At 36.9% G+C, this 24,115-nt stretch overlaps 2 protein-coding genes across 3 annotated transcripts in view; both read right to left on the reverse strand.

Moving 5' to 3' along the window:
- The window catches only part of LOC123317311 (neuropeptide CCHamide-1 receptor-like), a 73,444-nt gene extending 57,686 nt beyond the window's left edge, over positions 1-15,758 (reverse strand). For both annotated transcript variants that reach the window (XM_044903768.1, XM_044903771.1), the window contains exon 1: positions 15,620-15,758. The gene's annotated coding sequence lies outside the window, so the exon portion shown is untranslated. The remainder of the gene's footprint in view (positions 1-15,619) is intronic.
- Positions 659-3,659, reverse strand: LOC123317307 (facilitated trehalose transporter Tret1-like). The gene is made up of 2 exons (XM_044903762.1): positions 3,527-3,659; positions 659-2,466 (listed from the first exon to the last, which is right to left on the reverse strand). The coding sequence occupies exons 1-2, from the start codon at positions 3,591-3,593 to the stop codon at positions 1,181-1,183; spliced, it is 1,353 nt and encodes a 450-aa protein (XP_044759697.1). The 5' UTR covers positions 3,594-3,659; the 3' UTR covers positions 659-1,180.
- Positions 15,759-24,115: the final 8,357 nt, after the last annotated feature.

Raw genomic sequence — 24,115 nt, forward strand, 5'->3', positions numbered from 1 at the left:
GGGTTCTTTGAATTTTTGGTATTTTTATGGTACGTAATGGTCCTAATGAGAAAACTGGAAGACGTGGGTGATATCTTGTGTTCGAAAAAGATTCAAACATTTTTTCATGGTTTTTCAGCCTGTATCTTTCAAACCGAGCCGATTGGGAAAAATGGTAAAGGAAAAAAGCATTTCTTTTGACCTCAAGAATCTACTGTTATAATATTTGTACGAGTCAAAGACTCACCCTGTATACGACTTCCATTTGTGTCCGATAAAATATTGAAATCATTGATATCTAAGGACAACGATGTGGAGGATCAAGAAAAACCATATCCATAACAGATTCAAGTAGTAGGTAGATTGAAATCAGAAAAAGAAATAAATAAAAATTTATTAATACATTAGATACAATAATTTAGGATGTTTATGTATATCGTCCAGTTGCAGGAAAGTCCATTAAAATTTGATGCCCTATCAAAATTTAAAACTGTCATTTTTGAAGGGGAAAATGGAGGATTAAGATTTTAATGAAGTATTAAATTTGAATGAACTTTCCTGCAACTGGACGTATATCTACTAAATGATTGATTGCGCCTTTTCAACTAATCATCTGAGTTCTTGACAAAATTACACACCTTTCTTTCTTGATAATAATGTAAAGAATTAAAAAAAAATATCCAAGAAAAAAATGTATTCACATACATATAAGGAGAGACAAAACTAAAGGGAGTTGGTATTAATTCTTAGTTGGTCATTGCTTCATATTAATTAAATATTGTTCTTCTCAATATCCAAACAGGCTCGATACTTGTTCGGTGGAAAACAATAGAGATAATGAGAAATGTGATTCTGCTACCTTGGGTTTTTTTATTCACATTGTTTTAATCTATTCTTTTTCCTCGATTTTTTTGTTATGTTTGTTTTTTAATTATCTATACGTTTATGATTATCGTTTTCAGTCCTGAATCTCTCTAAACTTGCTAGTCTCGTTGCAAGAGGTTTCCTTCAACAAACTTCTGGAGAAGAATGCAAAAAATATGACTATGAGTATTTGACTTCAACTAGAAATTAAAATTGAAGAGAATAAATGATGATTTTAATATGTCTTGCAGTCCTGTCACGACTGATATCCAACTCCCAGAAGTTTTCATTGAACACAGGGTTGTTAATAGATACTAGATGGTAAAAACACACACTATCAACTCGTCAATTCCCTCTGAATCTCTTGCAGCGTCTTACCCCTCGTCTCGATGAGGAAGAACTGAACAAAAACAGCAGCAACCAAGCACAATCCACCGAAAATCAAGAACGCCAAACCCTCATCCACCTTGTTGAAATAATAGGTGAGCAAGAACTGAAACAACCAGTAGATCGTGTTGGAAGTTGCAGTCCCTACAGACTTAACGTTCTGGGGATACAACTCCCCTAGGGTTGCCCATGGCAATGGACCAACGCCGCAGTTATAAAAAACGAAGAAAGAAACCAGTGCGGCCAATGGCAGCCAATGTACCCCACCGATGGCGTCCACGGCAAAATACAATCCTAACAGGATGTTGGATAAGCTCACACCAACGAAAGAGAAGGTCAGCAACAGTTTCCTGTTGAATCTCCTCGAAGCTATGGGGGTGATAAGACACGTAGCCGTTTGAATGGCGCTCACCACAATGGTGCACACGTCCGGAGCCATTGACACCTTAGCGTCTTTGAAAATGTTCTCGGTATACGTCATTATGACGTTGACCCCGCAGAACTGCTGGAGAATTAGCAGAACAGTGCAGATGAAGAACGCCTTGGAGGCGGCTTTGTTCCTGAACACGTCTAAAAGGCTGCCTCTCTCTTCGTTACCAACAGTAATCTCTATTTCTTCTAACTCCACGTTAACATCGCTCGAGTTTCTTAACCGTTGCAAGAGGGTCATGGTTTTCTCAGGACCATATTTCTGCATCGTATAATAAAGACTCTCTGGACATATCAACACGAAGAAAGGTATGTAGGCCAGAGAAGACACAGCTATGATCAAATTGAAGGTACGTATGGAGACATTTGGGCCTACGCTGTACGATATGAGACACCCTGAAAGTATGAAGGATGTTCCCAAGGACAAATATGTGCCTCTCATCTTTGCAGAGACAATCTCGCTGACGTAGACTGCAACTATGCTGAAAGAACCACCAACTGCAGCCCCAATGGCTATTCTGCATGCGTAGTAAAGGTAGATGTTTGTGCTGAACGCTAGAATGAAGTGGAATACTGGAAAGATGACGGCTAGGATTAACATGGTAGCTTTTCTGCCTAGCAATTCTAAGGTATATATGAATATTATGGGTCCAATAGCTCCACCGATAGAAAATACAGATCCAATCCAGTCATTTTCCTCACCGGTAATGGGGTTCCCCAAGGGATTGTCATCGGTCCCGTTCAGTTTGACGAGGACTGGAGAAGACCATGCTATGGACATTCCGGTGAACAGGCAGAGGATGTCTCCTACAATGAATTAGTAATAAGGACAATTAGTTTCATTTAAAAATGTGCCAATGGATGTGACGTTCACAGATAAGAAATGATGGATATACGTATGTCTAAATTCCTTATAGTTTATGAGAAAATATGTGTTGAATGGTTGAAATTGATTTAAAAAGTAGCTCAATGATCACCAGTATCAATGTACTCCTCTAGATTTGATATAAGATAGATATAATGACAACATGAATAACTGTAGCGGAGAGATTATAGTAATAAAATGTTGCCACTGTTTCTCAATCTGAATTCTCAATACGATAGCAAGATTATGAGCCTTATCATTCATCTACTGCTATTGGGGTTCAAATTGCTGCAGTTCAACATATTATTACCTCAATTTTTCATATTCTCCTTCTACATAAATTAGCTATCATCCTTCTTGACAATAGTTAATATCATATCGAGAAAAGTCATTCTACGTCTAGAGTCTAGACCGTAGGATTCTGCTATTTCGAGTTGACATTAAAGTATGTAGGGAATTCATGCTATAATGGCTATATGAAGTGAAATACCAAATTTAATACGTGCTTTACATGTGCAATTCCCTGACTAGAAACAGTTAACCAATATCGACGTATTTTTTGAGATGTAGTGAGTAAATCTTTCGAAGTCTGGTAATACTAGGACTACCATTGGTACAAAAGAAAAAGCAGCATCCACCAATTTGAAAAGTTTTTTCTTGGGAAAGAGATGTAGTCACTTCTTGGGACATGTCAGCTTCTAATATTATTGAAAGATTGGAAATGATAACCTCCCAATTGGAAAATATAGAATTCGGCAACCTGTATGCATTTTTGCGCAATCAAAACATAGAATAAGAAAGATTTTGAATAATATAAGAGATGAGAGACAAATTAAAGAAAGATCAGGGTAGATAAACACCCCATTGAGACTTTGACAGTTAGCGGAAATATTCCCCTGCAACTTACTTATCTGGGTTACCAAATTTCTTTCTAAAAGTTTCAATCTTCTGGTACAATGAATTTCGTCGTCTATTTCAGACTCAATAATTGAATAAACTCACCGACGATAGCCGCGCAGAAAGCATATTTGCTTCCGAACAGATCGGCGAAGTACATCCACGTTTTCATGGTTGCAAAATTTTCACAGGCCACTAGCAGTGAGTTTCATCGAAACTGAGTAATTTCGAGTAGGTACTCGCCTCACTAATCGGATAAAGTAGGTATAATCTGACCTTAATGATAATGGCTCTGAATATTCAGCGTTTTTTCGTCAACAATAGCATTCGAAAATGGAGTTACGTCTGTAATTCCAGATAAAATCTTCGTAAACTAGGTACAGTGAACAGAACTAGAACAACCAATAACTTTTCACTTATTTGTTTCTTGATGCAAAGGTAATTTCCATAGGTCGTATAAATCTGAAGGTTCGCTGGAAATATAATGAAGCAAAATGATGACAGGGCTCTCTTCAGCTTTATCAATTTGTAAATCACAGAAGGAACCGCTCCCTACTTCCCTCTCAAAATTCAAAGAAAATCAACTCACAATTCATTTCCACACAAACGACGGAAATTAGAAATTTCCACTTCGTCTTCCTCTCATCCTAATGCAATTTTCCCAAGATTGTTGCATCTTCATGAAGTCTATTTATCTCAAATTTGAATTTTTCCGACATAAATAACATAGGTGAGTATTTCGTCAGTGTATCTATTTTTCAAGAAATTTCACACCTGATTTCTAGCAAACTTCATTCATATCAACAAAATGGAAAACAACCCAAAATATAAGAAGTTTGATTTAAAAACTGTATCATTCATTCTTATGATATCATTTTTATTATTCTCAGCTTTGCATATAGTTCACAAATTGTCAGTGTAATATGAGTTCTTTTTTTCTCATTTTTCATCAATAATAATCACCGTACCAACTGAATTCACCCCAATTCTGGTCGGAATACACCCCATTTAGCATCTTTAGGCTCCAATTACGAACGCACAAAAGACGTGAAGGGAGAAAATGAAGCCTATTCAGGAAAAACATGTGAATTTCCATGAAGCGAACTCGTGCAAACGTTGACTATAGGGGAGCGTGGAGATAACTACCCCTTATCTGTTATTATTGACAGTTGTTTTTTCATAAAGAAAGCCCTTGAGATTTTCTTTGAGTTTTTCGAGGCACTTAAGGGGCAACTGCTTCGATAAGATAAGGAAACGCCTTTGACGATATCCGTAAACATTCTGCTCCGATACGTAATGGGATAAATTGAATTCCGATACTTTGTTCAGTAATTTCTAATATATTTATCACCATTATGTTTTCCAGATGGATGAAATTCTTCGATTTATTACTGGAAGAGTTGCTCTTTCAGAAAATGTATCACTTTTCAATATTTGGTTACTTTGATTGAGAGATAACTCGAAAGCTGACCATCGAAAAATGCTGAAAAGATGGGTTCAGTTAAAAATTTGTGCAGACCGAACGGTTGCGCCGAGATGGATGAAATTCTCAGATTTATTACTAGAAGAGTTGCTCTTTCAGAATTTATATCACATTTTTAACTGCGTTTACTTTCATCGAGTGATAAACTACTCGAAAGCTGACTTTCGAAAAATCCTGAAAAAGATGGGTTCAGTTAAAAATTCGTCAAAACCAAACGGTTGCGCCTAGATGGATGAAATTCTCAGATTTATTACAAGAAGAGTTGCTCTTTCAGATTATGTACCACATTTCCATCTACGGTTACTTTTATTGAGAGATAAACGACTCGAAAGCTGACCTTCGAAAAATCCTGAAAAAATGGGTTCAGTTAAAAATTCGTCAAGACCGAACGGCTGAGCCGAGATGGATGAAATTCTCAGATTTATTACTAGAAGAGTTGCTCCTTCAGAATATGTACCACATTTCCATCTACGGTTACTTTTATTGAGAGATAAACGACTCGAAAGCTGACCTTTGCAAAATCCTGAAAAACCGAACGGTTGCACCTAGATGGATGTAATGAAAGGCTGAAAATAGAGTATTTCCCTTTGGTATAAAATCTCGCTGCATCATTATCGGTCCAAGTGGTACATCCCATCTGCCTCATATTGCAACAATTCCCGAAATAACCTAGACGTCAATAATCCAGCCATCAAGATTATGGCCGGAAATCAAATTGGTTTTCATTCAGGGCCGGCACACCAACTGGACCAATTTACATCTAATTAACAGTTAGTCATCCCCATCCAATGGCCAATAAAATCGTTTACCAACGGTCTCGAAATAAACCGAATGCGCTGAAAGAAACAACATTTTAGGTCGGTTGTGTGGAAACAGCCTGGAAATGAATGATACCGGCTGACAGGACAAACATGCCATCCGAACAATAATAAAAATCGAACCTGTGGCGGATAGATTGCTATGTCTATTTCCGATTTTATCGATGTTGAATCGACGTTGAATACTTATTTTGATGGGCTGTTTTACCGGTGACGTTTACTCGATAGGAAATGAGCGAAAGAGGGATGACCATATGCTGAAAAAGTTGAGTTCAGATAGACAATGTAAGCCTCTAAAGTTCGGATATCTCATCTAGTATGAATAGGTAGGAATAGGTTCAAAACAGTAGCAGATTGTCCCATAAATTTTGCGCTTTTGTGCTAGGCAAAACCTGAAAAATATCATATCCAAACACACGTGTTCAAACTCCTGTCCCATTTTCACATCTTCTATACCACATGGTCCCCAATTACTAACTGGAGGTGTTGACGATAGATGTTCAGCTAGCTCCACTGTCTCCAATTTCCTCAGAGCTCTTTACACTCTACCTTCTTGGTTTTACCGAAAGAGTTCATCAGATAACTGTATGAATTGCTATAGATAATCAATCAGCCAAACGGTAAGTATGTGTCAGCTTCTATGCACCCAAACATATATAAGGGATATCTAGTTAGCCTAGACCAGTTCTATGCATAAAAAAAATATTGCGTTACCATAGCATGGAACAATTACTCATAAGAAGTGTCAGTGTGAAGTTACGCAATAAAATAGAAGAATTGGAGTAGCGAGCCATCATCAAGTACCTGTATTCAAAAGGGTTAAGAGGTAAGCAGATTTACGAAGATATGCTTAATAACCTTGGTGATCAATGTGCGACCGTGAAAAATTGGACTGCAACCTTCAAAAGAGGTAAATTTTCCATTGAAGATGATGACCGATCTTGAAGGACAGTTTCTGTGTCAGTCCCCGAAAATATCGATGCATGAATATTTCATACGAACGCGTTCATCATATAGTTCACGTCAATTTGGACATGAGAAAAATGGATCCCCAAATGTTTGAATATTGACCAAAAGCGTGGAAGGGTAGAAGCATCGCGTTCGATCTGTGCTCGATTTGAAAACGATGTAGACTTCTTAAACCGAATTGTTACTATGGATGAGACTTGGGTACATTTCTACGATCCAGAAACAAAGCAACAATCGATGGAATGGTGTCAATCTGGTTCTCCAAGACCTAAGAAGTTTCATGTCCAAAGTCTGCTGGAAAAGTTTTTGCTTCAGTTTTTTGTGATTGCCATCGAGTAATCATGATTGATTTTTTGGATAAGGGTAGAACAATAACCAGAGATTACTGTTCGACATTACTGACCACTCTACGGGAAAAAATTTAAGAGAAACGACGGGGAAAGCTATCCAAAGGTGTTTTGTTTTTGCAGGACAACGGCTCTGCACACAAATCTCATGTTGCCATTCAAAAAATTCGTGATTTAGGGTTTGAATTACTAGAACACCCCCCTTATTCACCAGATTCGGCTCCATCTGACTATCATCTGTTTCCTCAACTGAAAAAAAATTTAATAGGTCGTAAATTTTCTTCCAACGAAGAGGTAATGAAAGCTGTGAAGGTCTGGTTTGCAGATCAAGAAGAAACATTTTTTTGAAAGGTCTAGGGACGTTGCAGGTTCGCTGTAATAAATGTATCCAATTAAGAGGAGAATATGTTGAGAAATGAAATATTTTGACATTAAAATTTTGTTTTGTTCTATAGTAGGCTTAGAATTTTTCAATATATCCTCGTAAAATAGAAGAAATACTGAAACTTGAAAACTGAGTAATTTTTTTTCATTTTCCAGGATTATGGGGATAAATCATGATTATAGTTGGGCATGGGAATTCTGTATGCTCCTTCCTCCACCCTCTCCTTCCAGTCTAATAGATCTTGGTGTTGAAACTTATGGGATATTGATGAGTAACGTATTTGACCTATGAACTAGTAACCATAGTAAGTTAACCCAGCGCATCTATTCCAAACGGTCATTAAAATCTACCCTCATGTAGTCTGGAACGAGATAGGAAATTTGGAATTCTAATTCCGCTGTGAAATGGAAAATTACACGCTTTCTGGCTTGCTGCGATGGACCGTATGCAGTTGGCTCCATATATGAAATGCAATTGCTGGTGGTACAGTTGAAGCAAGATATTAAATAACTGTTTTACACTTGTTCTCTCAATAATCATCCACAAGTCACGATCATATACCGAAAACATGTGTATGAATAGGTAATCTTCTTTTTTCCTCAACTTTTTCGGCTTTGCTTGTAGTTTTTCCACATCCTTGATTTACCAATAGTGAAAGAAAAGACAACGAAGTTCTTTCAAATCCAATTACTCCTAGCCTCTTATAGAAGTCTTCCTTTAACCGAACTGGCAAACTCTGGAACGTAATGCAGATGAGTAAACCTTCAATTCTGATTCTATTGACCCTTTGGGGCATCTTAAAGGTGCCTTATGCGAAGTAGGTAGTTCTACCCATAAAGATAATATTGTGCCTTGTAGTTAACCTTCATTCACGGATTCTCATCATCATTTTCGCCTTTATTTCCTACAGTTCAACTTATTTCCTCTCCATGAGAGAAGACTAGGTCCCTTATTGTGCAAAACTATGAGACGCTCCCAACTGGAAACCACCACATTATACTCCTCCCACATCTGGTCTCATATCGCACCTAGAACAATTTGTATCCCAGGCAAATGAAAACGAAACCGTCGTGTGGAAACTCCACAGGATGCCAACTACCTAGAGGCGTTAATTTCCTGAAAACTGAACAGCTCCAGTCGTAAATATCTGCAGCATAAAGCTCAGGTGACAACGAAACATCTGTCAGGCTGTAAACAAAAGTAAAATCGGCATCATTTCTCTCGCCACCAGATATAAGAATTTATAGTACCCCTACGTTTGTCCGAGGAAAAGTAATATTTACGTGTTTGTCTACGTGACTTTTATTTCGAAACTTTGGTCCAGGGGATTGCTGAAAAATCCCTCATTTCTAAAGGGAACCATTCCCTTCATAGCGGTGGATATCGCTATCGTTGAGTTGTAAGTTATATTAGTACGAGGATGTATTGATATCTAGTTAGCCTAGACCATTTCCATGCATAAAAAAAATATTGCTTTACCATAGCAACGAACAATAACTCATTAGAAGTGTCAGTGTGAAGTTTGAGGTCAAAAAAGTAAACCAGAGTTACGCAATGAATTAAAAGAAAGAAGATGTCCACCGAAATTGTGAAAATCGAAAAATTGGAGTATCGATCCATTATTCAATACCTGTATTTAAAAGGGTTAAGAGGTAAGCAGATTTACGAAGATATGCTTAATACCCTTGGTGATGAATGTCCCCGAAAATATCGACGCAGTTCATGACATGATTTTATCAGACTGTCGAATTGGGCTAAAACGGATATCTGAAGCACTGAATATTTCATACGAACAAGTTCATCATATAGTTCCCGTCAAATTGGACATGAGAAAAATTGCTGCAAAATGGATCCCCAAATGTTTGAATGTTGACCAAAAGCGTGCATGGGTAGAATCATCGCGTTCGATCTGTGCTCGATTTGAAAACGATGTAGACTTCTTAAACCGAATTGTTACTATGGATGAGACTTGGGTACATTTCTACGATCCAGAATCAAAGCAACAATCGATGGAATGGCAACACTCTGGTTCTCCAAGACCTAAGAAGTTTCGTGTGCGAAAATCTGCTGGAAAAGTTCTTGCTTCAGTTTTTTTGGATTGCCATGGAGTTAGCATGATTGATTTTTTGGATAAGGGTAGAACAATAACCGGAGATTACCATTCGACATTACTGACCTCTCTGCGGGAAAAAATTAAAGAGAAAAGACGCGCAAAGCTATCCAAAGGTGTTTTTCTGCAGGACAACGCCACTGCACACAAATCTCATGCTGCCAGGCAAAAAATTCGTGATTTAGGGTTTGAATAACTAGAACACCCCTCTTATTCACTAGATTTGGCTCCATCCGACTATCATCTCTTTCCTCAACTGAAAAAAAGTTTAAAAGGCCGTAAATGTTCTTCCAACGAGGAGGTAATAAAAGCTGTGGAGGTCTGGTTTACAGAGCAAAAAGAAACATTTTTTTTGAAAGGTCTAGAGACGTTGCAGGTTCGCAATAATAAATGTATCCAATTAAAAGGAGAATAAGTTGAGTAATAAAATATTTTGACATTGAAATTTTGTTTGGTTCTATAGAAGGCTAAGAATTTTTCAATATATGCTCGAATAACCATCACATATTTGTTAGGGATCCACCTACTCTCTAAGACCCTGCTGTAGATTCCTCCACAAAAATTTGCTATTTATTCCTAGAGAGCCTGACTAGGCATAAAGACAATAAAAAATTCACCCTGTACATTCAGAATCACCGAATAATTTTCATGCTACAGGTATTCCTACAGACCGCACATACACGAAATTAATGCTGTATACACGTACAGCGACTACTGTAGTAAATTATTGACAATTTCGGATGTCAAATACACGCAATATACACCCATCCTATGGCCACACTACAAAAGATTTATACGTTCAGCCATTTCTGGGCGAGTGTGATTAACATTCTGTATACTCTTCAGTGGCATTCGGTCCTACGAATCAAATAACTCCAGATTCTCAAATTGGAAAGGCATAGATATATATGTGTGGGTTTAGGTGTCATGAAATGGTTTAACCGGTTGAATTTATGATGTACTTATACTCCGAATAGGGCTTTTATTTTCCGATCAGAGATCTAGTTTATGAAGAACGTATTCTTGACGTAGATATGTGTTCACAACATGATGATAATGATAGAGCAATACAATTTTTTGTAAAACTTCATGTAATGAACCTTTCTGTTCACATCGATGAAAATGGGAGTATAAGCTTGGCATTCACGAAGGTATGGTTAACCAAGGAAGACAGTAGAAGATAAAACTGAGCCATGGGAAACACACACGTGAATGTTTTAACGTTATGAGTGTCGTCTACTGAAATAGAAGGGTTCAAAGTTTTTTTTAATTGAAGTTGAAGGATGTCTCGATGTCACTACGTCTGGTTTTTTAATTTGATTGTTTTATTCGGTCAAAAAACCTTAGTGTCAATGAAACTTGAATTCATGATTGTTTTTCTGAGGGTTTTCTTCATTTTCCAGAGATATAGACGTTTTAAACTGTTATATACTGCGAACATTTTCATAGGCATTCCAGCACGCCTATTAATAAGGCCAAATCCACTGTAAGCTATGGAAATTGCCTGATGTAAATATCCTGTAGCATCAACCTGATTAAACTCAGCACAAATCGGCAGTAAAACATATCTCGCGGCTGTAACCAGGTGATTACCCCAATTTAAAATCAGAATTCGATTGATCCTGTAACCAGGAAAATCCAGAACTTATAACGAGGAGCGAAAGCATCGGAGATACTACAAAAACTTTCCCAAACCTCAGAAGATGTGGATAAATACTTCGACTAGATATTTATTACTCGATTTGGTGGAAGTATATATACCCGATTTATTTCTTCAGCATATCTAGCTGCAATCCAGAGAAGTGTTTTCTCTGGACGTAAATCGAATGGATGGGTTAATGCGGAGAAATTTCTAGTTCATTGGAGAGGAGGATAACACAAAAAACGCCCTATATATGGTGGTGCAGATAAAACAGAATTGTTTTCTGGGATCTCCTAGGAAGGGAGTTTTCTTCAACAATAATATAGGAATTATGCTGCTTCTTACTGAAGAGTTTTGAACTAAGAATAAATATCCAATCATTTTCATGAACGCCCTGTAGAATCTCTGATTATAGATGTTGATGTGAATGGAAAACTTCGTGTTTTATTATTTTTAGCAAGACACAGATTCAACTTCTCTTGAACGAATCAAAGAATAGTTTGTCACGTTTCACTTTGAAATAAGAGCGATACTTTATTGCTTTGCCTGAAATTTGGATTCTGTTGTGTCCAATTTCAAACGACTAATTTTCCGGGAGTTAAATTTAAGTACCAACGAGCAACTACTGTCCCAGTCAATTTCAGAACGAATTTGCATGTGAACCAATTAAAATGCCTTAACTTATGACATCACCTGCAAAGATTCTTGAGGCCATAAGAAACACTTTTTTCCTCTATCATTTTTTCTACTGGAAATCTATGACACTATATACCTATTATACATTAGTGGATCTTTCAAACAGAGTTGCATTCAGCGAAAGTAACCAATTTTTCGATTTTCACAGATTTTTTTTGCTATAAAATTACTTAAAAGCTGCAAATCATAACCAGGAAATATTTAGAATACTTTTATTTTCCAAAATGGTCCAATATTTATCAGTAAGCGTTCAAATTACTTTTAACAGTTGGATTCTTTGAATTTCTGGTATTTTTGTGGTATGTAATGGTCATTCTGTAGAAACTGGAAGTGTTGGTTGAATTTTATGTTCAAAATAGACTAATCACATCGATGAAAAACTATATTCCGAGAACCATTCCTTTATTTTGTGAGATATAACTCAAAATTAAATTTTTTTATGGATTTTCAACAGCCTGTATCTTGTATCTTGGAAAATATGGTGAAGGGAAAAAGAATTTAATTAGAGTTCAGGCATCTTCTGTTGAAATATACACTGCGCAAAAAAATTAACGCACATTCTGAAAATCTCAATTTTAATGAAAGTTAACTCTACATTGACTTTATAACTTATTTTTTATGTTCTCTCGGGAAGGTTTTGAACGAAACAAGACACATTAAATGGAAGAAAAAATCAGGAATTCACCGAATCTTATGTGAAACAAGAGAAATGAACAATTTTCATAATACTGAAATGCTGATAAGTGATTTAACACTTGGTATTTCCACCCCTTGCGTTAATTACAGCTCGGCAACGACGGTTCATACTCAAAATGAGTTGGATTCCTAAGTCATTAAGAGTAGCTGGATGATTTTCTGAACTTCTCAGCCTTCTATTGAGGTTGTCCCAAACCTGCTCAATCGGATTGAGATCTGGACTTCTTGCTGGCCATTCCAGTCGAGAGACTTCAACCTCTTCAAGGTACTCCTGAACGATGCGCGCAGAATATTTCCCAATCGGCCTCTTCCCAATGGATATGCTCTGTCGCAAAAATCCAAACGCGCCCTTCGATGGGCTGGGGTAAGAGCTGGGCCTCTTGCCGCGACACGAGGCCTTAAATCATATTCTCTGAGGCGATTTCTTATTGTCTGAGTGCTAATTTGCACCTCATGAGTTTGCTCAAGCTGAATTTGAAGGAGGCGAACGGTTGCAAACCGTTGTCTCAACGAAGAAACTCTCAAGTAACGTTCTTGAATGGCAGTTGTTACCCGTTGTCTACCCTGTCCTGGTCTTCGGACATTCATACCTGTCTCCCTGAATCGCTGCAACATTCTGGACACACTTGTATGGGAAACTCCAAACCTTTCTGCAATTCTTGTGTATGTCCACCCTTTTTCTCGTAAAACTACCGCTTGGGCACATTCCTCTTGGGTCAAATTGCGTGTTTCGCGTTGCATAGCGATCGAATGTAGAAAATCAAACGAAAGAAAAACTATTGATCACTGGAATTGATCGAGAATAACTGATTTTAGAATGAAGCCAATACATTCAAAATCTGATAATATCATCTTTTTTTATTCCTGCTGGGAAAAAACATCTGTATTGAAGAAAACCGTTGAAAGTGGATAACATATGCATGCATAATTCTGATTATTTTTTTGCGCAGTGTATGTACAAAAAGACAGGCCATGTATATCGCGGTATCTATATGCGAGCATTTCGAATTTTTCTCCGAATTGAAGTTCCAGGATAACTTGATGTAACTGTGCCTTCTTTATTCAATACAGTTATTGACTGTTGAACTTTTGTGTTCATATAATTTATAGTTTTTAATTGGCTCAGTTTGATTTTCAAGTTATTGCATATGGCATATTTCTGTAGTTGTCGCTTCTATCATTTCCAAGGACCAAGGAAAGATAGTTCTTCCCCCTATATATATTTCTCTGGTCTTTGGTCAAAGAACGTGTGAACTGGCCCGCAATGATGATGCAGCCTCCAAATCCTATCCCCATTGTTTTGGCGGTTATCCTTTTACAGTCCTTTCTTGCGGACGGGCATGAAGGATAAACACAAATCGTTTAATTCTCTTCAAAGGGGATTGAATCCGGAAATACCCTTGCAACACATACGGAGACAAAGAGATGTTGGAGAAAGAAGGTGCAGTCGGCCGTTTGTGGATAGGACGTCTCCATTGTGTAATTTTGTTTACTGCGGTTGTCGGTAAATAAAATAAGTTTATAACATGACCAAAGGACTAAGGAGATTCCATCTTGCTAGAGTGATTCTGGGTAATTGTTAGGTTTTATTAGGGGGTGGTTCGGATGAAGGAGAAATCAAAAAAAGCTGCAAGAAATGCAGAAAGTGGGTAGGTATATATTTTTGCCAAATTGCCAAATTTGCCCAATTGGGGATTACAAGAAGTATATGAATTTTCAGAAGAAAAATAGGCGATTAAATATTGCAAATTATTCAGGAATATTCAATTCATTATTAGTGAAATTACCTAAACAAACTGTTATTGATTAATTATTCTTATCATGGCTACCTTTATAAGAGAATCACTTACGACAAATGAGATGTCATAATTTCTAATTTTTTCTTAGAAAACAAAAAAAATCCAGAAATGAAATTGAGCATACATTCAATGGGGCGAGAAGACATTAAAAAAAGTTTGGTGGTATTCCCCCAATAATTGCAAGTGCAGAAAAAGACACCCCTTAAATTTGTTTCGTAGGAATATTATTCATTACTTCCATTGAAAAATATACAAATATAACAGCAGATTCTTGAGGTGAGAAAAAACACTTTTTTCCTATGCCATTTTTTTCACGATTCGGCCCTGATAAAAAACAAAGTCATTTTGAGTTTTCATAATTACTTGTGCCACTTGTGCCACCCCTAGAAAAAATTACCTTCAGAATAACTAGCTAAATCTGTGACACTACACATCTCTGGATCTTTTGAACAAAGTTGTATTCAGCCAAGTACAAATTTCACAGATACTTTTTCATTTTTGAACATTAAATTACTCTGAAACGGAGCATTATACAAGAAGATATGAGGAATACTTTTATTTTCGTTCAAATAATCATTAGATAGGGTCCAACTTAATTTCAAGGGTTGGGTTCTTTGAATTTTTGGGATTTTTATGATACGTAAAGGTCATAATGAGAAAACTGGAAGACGTGGGTGATATCTTGTCTTCGAAAAAGATTCATCAAATAAATGAAAAACTAAATTCCAAAATTCATTTCATTCGATAGAAGCGTTTTTGAGATAGAACTAAAAATATTTTTTTTATGGCTATTCAACAGCCTGTATCTTTTAAACCAAGCCGATTCAGAAAAAATGGTAAAGGAAAAAAGTGTTTCTTTTGACCTCAAGAATCTACTCTTAAAATATTTGTACGAGTCAAAGACTCACCCTGTACCTATATTCGATAGCTTTCATTTCTGTCAGTTTCCAGGTTTCTTACAAAAAATTGAGAATTGCTTTTCAGTCCTTAAATTCTTTCGCTACTGTTCGTTTGCACCCTGTAGAATCTGTGAATTACTCAGATATACTAATCCTTGTTTTGGACTTTCAGTGTCAAAACTTTTGTTGTTTATCATTATTTATTTTACTGATTTATTGTCATATTTTTTTTCTTCCAATTATATCTGATGTATGATTACGGAAATAAAGATTTTTCCAGGAAGAAAAGGTATACTTCATTTTTATCGCATAATTATCATCCAGATTTTTCAACCCCCTCAACATTTAACTCACATCTCAATTTCCACCTAATGTAGACATAACCGGCGTCGCAGAAAAAATGGAAACTCTCAATTTCCACTGAGAAGTACACGCAACTTCCCTCACGCAACAAGCGAGACGTGCAGTCAGCACATTTTCCAATGAAAACCGCGGAAACACTGAAAATTTCCGAAGACGCGAAGTCAAAAGTAAAACTTTCAGTGTGGCGCAGAGCTTTAAGCGTTCCGCGCCTGTTCGTACTCGGGAAATGGGAGAAATTTCCCGGTTGACGGGAAACTGTCTGATCCTCGGATCGTCGTTGTTTGATAAAGTGGGATACGTTTATCCTGGACGGATCCAAGGGCAAGGACGTTGTGGACCACAAAGGAAATGAAAGTTTTCCGCAAATAACTTCGGGATGTTTGATGTCTGCCGATTCTGGTAACGTCCTGAAGCCAGTGTGGGACCTTTCTGGATGGGGATGAAAAACAGACACGAAAAAACTGCCTATTTCATGAAGTAGTCCTTTTTGATCAGCCTCTTATCGTGTGCCCAATTGCTTCATTACGATATATAGAGAAGAGTGCGCCATCTATTGCCAGGTAGCCAAATGTGGTACCCAGGTCAAACGTATCGTCTCTAGATCCCCACCAAACGGGTATAAACGCTACGACAAAGATTATAGAGTAGAAAGAAAGGAAACGCCCTCATATCGCTAGTGCTAAAAACCGACCACATTTTGGCCAGTGAAAACACATTTGACAATGAGATGGCGCTGAAAACGTATTGTCAATACAGAAAAACTGTTTAATAACAGTTTTCTGTTTTATAATTGAGGGGCGCGAAATTCGAATTCTATTCCTTGTATTGAATTTCAATATTGACCTTGTTGAGACCAGCAAACAAACATCCTGAGCGACAAAACAAAAGGATGGTTTTGTTTTGTGACCAGGACGTTAGTTTTCATCTGAACATTGTTTAGAATCGATTGGTATCAATGGAATACGCTGTTGGATGTGATGAATTTTCATTTGCAATCTATAAAAAATTTACAAAAATTTGAAATTATGAACAACGAAAAGAGCTTCGACTCTGACACAAGAGTATGGTTATCTGCTATAGGTACGTTAAAGATGTTTTTTCTGTGAAAACGTTTCGAATTAATAAACTTTGTTGAATTTGTACAATTTATATCAGAAATTTATATGAACCAATATTCAATTCACCGTCATAGGATACACATTTCCGTTACTTACATATTATTTACAAAATTTTCAGAACCACAATTGAAAAAAACCTTACAGAGGTATACAAGACCTGTATTCAAGCCCTTCAGTATAATTTCTTCGTGCTTTTTCATGATTTCTTCATGGTATGGTCTCTTTATGACACAATATACAAATTGATTAATGAATGAACAAAACACTCACAGAAGGTTCCATAAAACTTTGACTTTCCAAACAACAATTTGACAGTCACCCGATTCCCAAATCGAAATCCATAAAACTTTTGCATTTTTAAATATATTTGAGGCAATTGAGAATCTTTGAAAGGACGTATAAAAGTCATAATTTCCCCTAAATGGGCTCTTCATGCAAGGTATGCTTCCTGCATACAACAATTGACATGGATGAACAGTTCTCAATCGACTTGCAGTAAAATGTTCATTGCACATGGTGTAGTCAGTAGTGTTTTCAGGCCTTTACATCCTGAAAATTTTATCCACTTCGTAGCACTGAAAATAAAACTCAATGAATGACCGAGTCACATGTTATCAATTTTAATACTTACATTCCCATTTTCCTTTCTATTTGTTCCACAGTTCTTCACGATACAATAATTTTCGAACGATATTTTGAGGTTTTCGCCAAGAAATTAGACAAAATTTCAATAATCAGCAACTAGGAACGAGCTTGATAAAAAAAGCGATACGAGAATCAAAACATTCAAAACCTCTTTGATCAAAATGGCCATCTGACATCTCACAAAATTTCATATGTCCCCCCCGTCCCCCGAATTAATATTTCAACCACTCTTAAAAACACATTTGAAACACAGATGGTACTCACATCACTTTAGTCGCTTCGTTTCCTATCTTTCTACTCTATATTCTTTGCGCTATGATGTAGAATCGTCACAGGAATTCTTTAGAGGATTTCATTCGAAATCTACGTGCAATTTTCGATACCATTCGATCGTATTCCTCCCTACCATTCGCCCTAATACGAAAAATTAGCCCTTCTCCCGATAGAATTTCATTCCGCTAATTAAAATTGAGTAATTACACCCCTAAAACGCGATGGTTTCGGATAGAAATCATAAATAACCCATCGTCTATCTCTTCGGGATATCTCCATCGAATTGACCTGGCCCATATTATTTTTATGGAAATGAATATTGGTTTTGAATATTATACGTGAGATATGGCCACATTTTATCATTCATCGATTGGATTGGAACAGTTTCATTGGACCTGTTTCGAAATTGAATTGCTACATCAATTTTTCGTTATTTTTACACGTTTTATCGAATTCATTTGGTAGATTGGAGCGATTTTTTTTTATATTGGCAATGAAAACCTATCAGAGCTTGCAGCCCACACTCGAAATTGTTGGTGAAGTAATTATTCCAATTGGAATTTGCATGAATCGGTGCAAAATGTTTTTGGGAAGTTTATAAAGTACTGTATACATTTTTCTAGGAATCCTCTGAATGCTTCTCTGAAAATTAATTTTCATGCCATAAAATTCCTACTACACCTGTAATGATTTTCGAACTCACTGTATAGTTTATACCCCTTTGATCATCTGATGAAAGCATGGATCCAACTTTTTGCCCAATATTGCAGTCGATTGCCTCTCAAAGCTGAGTGTTTTGAAGTATAAATGACCAAATCCATCTGTAACATGAAGCTTTTTCGATTCGGCTAACGCCAGACGAACTCTCTGATAATAAATTCTTATTAATCTGATTGTTCGCGTGGTGGGGCAGGCCGTACGAACAAAAAATTTTTCGAGCGTGTCAGATTCTTGTAGGATATGTTAATTGGACGTAAAGGAAGCTTCTTTTCAAGGGACTGATAATTTGGACTTGATGCAAGGTCACAGAGGTCCTTTGAAAATGCAGAAAAAAATCGTTACTTGGTGGGCAAAATTCGTTGTCTACTGAGCATTTTCGGAGAAACTAAGAATGGTGAAAACAGCAGCCTCCTACGATACTTCGTTTTTGAGTTTGACAATTTCGTAAAGTTCTCATAACTTTTTTGTCTTTGAAGTTACAAATCTGAAACTTGAACCTTCTACAGGCATTTTTTTACGTAGAATCCACTAATGAGCTAAAAATATTTTTTTATTTCAAATCGTTAGGTGAACTTTCATTTTTTTAAATGCAAACTTTTATTGAATTTGATATTTTTGAATTGGAAAAAAAATCTTTCGTCAGAAGATTCTACGTATGAAAGTGCCTAAGAAGGTTCAGGTTTCAGATCTGTAACTTCAAAGACAAAAAAGTTATGAGAACTTTTCGGAATCGTCAAAATCTCAATTTTTGTTTGTAACTTGAAACCTAAAAATGATAGGCCGATTCTGTTTTCAGATTTGGATTAGTCACGAAAAAAGGAATGTGTCGTTCGTTTTCTTCTAGCTGCTATAGTTCTCGAGATCCCCTCAGTAGACAACGAATTTTGCCCACCCTGTACATTCTCGAGCATGTCCGATTTTCATACAGATGGTTAATATGGGTGTTGCAGACGTGTTGACCCATTAATCTGACAGTAATCAGGGGGGAATTTTTTCAATCTGACAGTTTGAAGATGATAACAAGGCATTTTTCAAAATATTTCATTTCCTATACCTCTAAGCGTGGTAGATAATAAAATTCTATAAAACTTTGGTCTGAAGCAGTTTTACATAGTTTCAACCGTTTTCGAGTTATAGGGCGATAAGGGCGAGGTGCATGTAGAAACCCAGTCAATGTTCATTCATGACCATATAGCTCAAAAACTTTCGCACGTAGAAAAAATTGCTTCGGACAAAATTTGTAGAGAATGTTATGCTCTACAACTCTTGTAATGAATGCGAGAACAATTTGAAGCCTAGGAGAGGAGATAATTGGAAAAAACTGATTTTTGTGACCTTTATTTTTATTGTTTCACCTTGTCTAGTGTTTCTCAGTCATATACTTTATTGTGCTTCAGTATACTAGAGCACTATCTCTGAAGAGATAGTAGATCTGATGATTACCTGTTAAATTTCTGAAAAGAGCTTCGAGTCTCATTCAAGAGCTCAACATATTAACTTCCAAAATTGGTAGACACAGTAATCCGCAGTCAATTCTCAGCGAATCTAAACATTGGGTCATTCAGATCGAGAGACACGTCACTTCAACGCCCAAGTACTCATTCGATCGGACGTCAAATATTGACACTGTCATGGTTCGAACGCCCACTGGAAAATTATTACTCGATTAATTGTTTGCGGTACAATTTTCCATGCCGTTGGGAACCGATTATGCTACCACAAACCGCCTCCTGGACGAAATTGTTAGAATTCCGGAAGAAATTCAATTAGGGGTAATTTCGGAGGGGCTGGAAACTAATTTGGGAACTCCGAAAGACGTTTGGTGTCCGGAAAATGTCAATTGGCTTGATAATGTGCCCGGGGGATGGAAGTTTCCGAGATGGTTTCGATTCAGGGCAAATATGGGTATTTGATGGGCACTGAACTGATTTATTTGAGTCTAGCTTGACCTACACAAGACGAACTGTGCCTTCATAATCTCAATATTGTCAATTTCATTTCCAATAATGACCACCTCAATATCTTTCCGTATTAACAAACTTGTGTGGACATCTCAGTCTTGCTCACTGTGATAGAGATTGGAAACAATTGTGTCCAGAATGTTGCAGCGATTCAGGGAGACAGGTGTGAATGTCCGAAGACCAGGACAGGGTAGACCACGGGTAACAACTGCCATTCAAGAACGTTACTTGAGAATTTCTTCGTTGAGACAACGGTTTGCAACCGCTCGCCTCCTTCAAATTCAGCTTGAGCAAACTCATGAGGTGCAAATTAGCACTCAGACAATAAGAAATCGCCTCAGAGAATATGATTTAAGGCCTCGTGTCGCGGCAAGAGGCCCAGCTCTTACCCCAGCCCATCGAAGGGCGCGTTTGGATTTTGCGAGAGAGCATATCCATTGGGAAGAGGCCGATTGGGAAAGAGTTCTCTTCAGAGATGAGTCTAGATTCTGCCTCTACCATTGTGATCGACGTTCCCTTGTATACAGCTCAGTGCAATTTCCTGAATACTACTGGTTTCGGGAGAGGATCGATTATGGTATAGGGTGGAATATCTCTGACTGCTCGCACAGACCTAGTGGTCGTTGATAATGGAGCTATGAATGCTGATAAGTATATAAGGAACATTCTTGTAGTACCATTTGCCCATACATTGGTGAAAATTTTATTTTTATGGTAGATAATGCCAGACCCCATCGTGCGCGCATCGTTCAGGAGTACCTTGAAGAGGTTGAAGTCTCTCGAATGGAATGGCCAGCAAGAAGTCCAGATCTCAATTCGATTGAGCAGGTTTGGGACAACTCAATAGAAGGCTGAGAAGTTCAGAAAATCATCCAGCTACTCTTAATGACTTAGGAATCCAACTCGGAGAAATCTGGGAAGGATTAGATCAGAACATTTTAAGTTCACTCATTTTGAGTATGAATCGTCGTTGCCGAACTGTAATTAACGCAAGGGGTGGAAATACCAAGTATTAAATCACTTATCAGCATTTCAGTGTTTTGAAAATTGTTCATTTCTCTTCTTTCACATAAGATTCGGTGAAATCCTAAATTTTTCTTCCATTTAATGTGTCTAGTTTCGTTCAAAACCTTCCCGAGAGAACATAAAAAATAAGTTATAAAGTCAATGTAGAGTTAACTTTCATTAAAATTGAGATTTTCAGAATGTGCGTTAATTTTTTTGCGCAGTGTATTATTCTCTTGTACCATTTTTTTGATACATGAGATCATGAGATATTCTAGAATTAGCTTGAACGCATTAATGTCAAGTCTTGCTCTGCCTGACACAGGGTACACTGAGAAAAATCTTGAGGTTACAATGTGAAATTACCCACATATTAGCTGGACAGGTTACAGTTACACGGTTGGATTATTTTTTTCACAACTAATATCTGGATGTTTCTACAAGGGTGTTGCGAAATTTCATGAAAAATGTAAAACTATCTTGTATATTTACAGTGAATATGAAATTTACAGAAAATATGTGTTAATTCTCTGTGATATCACAAGGGTTGTAATATTCCCCTGAAAAATTACAACTGCAATGCAATATTACAATAAATTTGCGAATTTCAACATGAAACGGTAATTTCACAAACATTATTGTGATCTAAATTTTTTTTGAATCACAATAATTTTGTGAATTATCACATGAAAATGTGATTTCACAACGTTATTTCACAAAGTTATTGTGATTTGAGAATTTTTCTTGTGAATTTGCAAAGAAAAAAATGTTGTGTTGTAGAATTACAATGCAGAACACTTTTAATTTTAAAATTCCTTCACAAATGTGCTTATACAATGTGTTATTATGGTGGTTGTGAAATTACCACGAGAAAATATAATTGTACAACATGATATCGCGGCACAATTTCCTTCAAGGATAGAACACTTTTTATTTACATGTCTACAGCAAGAGAAAAATCTTACGCGAAATTGTTGAAATTTATTATGGTCAAAATATTTCTCTCGAATATGAAAACAGAATAAAAAAATAGATCAACCGGTTTCCATTAGAGCGTTCCAAAGATGCCGCTTGAAATTTAATAAACAACTGATGATCTTGCGAAGGCCAAAATTGTGCTGTTCTTTTTCCGATCCACGAAGAGTCTTATCTGAAGCTGACTTTTCAGAAGCTCATCTAGTGGCAGCTCCAGGAGCTTTCCGGTGTAGATCGGTGAAGGAAAGAATATTTTTGTTGTTATAACTATTTTGTGCATGTCTAGGAGTGTGTGTACAGGATTTTTTTTAATGCTTCCTCCCCTCCTCATTTTGGACTGCTGCCTTATGTATATTGATCTGTGTCCACACACCCCAATGCCTGTACCTCTTTCTAATTTTGATCCATCAGTACAACATAGAGTCCATACAGATGACTTTTTGTCTAATTTATTCATCGCATTGAGACAGTCCACAATGACGTTTTTTGTAGAAATTTTTCTCTCGACTTGTTCTTTATATGAATACATTTCTGAAGATATAAATAAAATATATTTTATTCTTTTCTTTGTATAATTCATATTGGAGATTATAGGTTCCTGCATTCCTCCTCAACCATAATCGAATAACAAATTCTGTCACTTGGTCAGAAAATATTTCGAGTAGGTACCTACTGCTGACAAAACTCGTAAGTCTGGGTATTTTTGTAAAATATCTATTTTAAAAATGTGTTAAACACATCCATAGCTTGAGCGTAATATTACAATATGATTGCAAATATCAAGTCATTTTCCACCTATGCGGTACGTGACGTCGCTCGGCTGGATCCGAATTCACAGCTTCCATGGAATTTCATAATGCAATTGTAAAATCACAACTTTTATCTGCTTCTAGATTCATTCTGTGGCCAATCAAAACCTTTCCTGCAACTGGCACCTGCTCGTTGCCCAATCCCATATCCTATCGTAGATACTCACTAACTTACCTAGAGTTGTTACGGAACAGATCAATTCAAGGAACAGTTCCGAACTGTTCTGTTCTTTTACGTGAACCTGTTCTTTTAACCTGCTCATCTGCTCACCTGTTCCTTTAACTTTCGGAACGCCTAGCCTATATCGCTCCAAGGAATGGTGACGCACGAAAGGTTCTTCTGACGAAATGTTCCATTCTTATGGAATTTACAACTCGCTTCCTACTTCCCAATACTTACTCTTGAATAAAGATTTTTTTATTCAATGAAAACTAAAAACTACCCTCTCAATAAACGAAGAAAGACGAACCGACAATTAGCTATTTCTTGGAATAATTTGAATTATTTGGTCATGAACTTCAGTAGAAATCAATAACGAAGTTAACGTTTAACTGTTGCAAAATAAAAAAACAACCATCAAAAATCTGAACTAAATATGGAAACATTTTCTCATTTACCCCCAAGTCGTTAGTCGTTCTTTTTTGCGTCCGCCAAGCGCCCAAGCAGCAATAAAAAATAAAAATGGGCATACCGTACCCCGTACCCTTGAGTCAGAGTTCAACTCACAGAACAGATTACAGAGTAGTTCAATCACTACGGCCGACTACGGCGAGCGACCACCCTGTCCCCATATGTTTTCGTTCATAAAAGTACAGGTAGTACAGGAACAGATTCTCTGTAACCGGCGACAGTCAACTGGCGTATTACTCAGCGGAACAGGTTCCGTTCTTTAAAAAGAACAGGTTCGCAGAGCAGTTTGAGCTAACCTGTTCACAAGAACCTGTTCCGTTCTTTTCGTAACATCTCTAAACTTACCCCAT

Source organism: Coccinella septempunctata, chromosome 7, assembly GCF_907165205.1.
Source record: "Coccinella septempunctata chromosome 7, icCocSept1.1, whole genome shotgun sequence".
NCBI lineage: Eukaryota > Metazoa > Arthropoda > Insecta > Coleoptera > Coccinellidae > Coccinella > Coccinella septempunctata.

Coding starts and splice junctions, on each gene's coding strand:
- LOC123317307 (XM_044903762.1), bottom strand. CDS start 3,593: ATGAAAACGTGGATGTACTTCGCCGATCTGTTCGGAAGCAAATATGCT. Junction 2,467..3,526: donor TTTCTGCGCGGCTATCGTCG/GTGAGTTTATTC, acceptor AATTCATTGTAG/GAGACATCCTCTGCCTGTTC.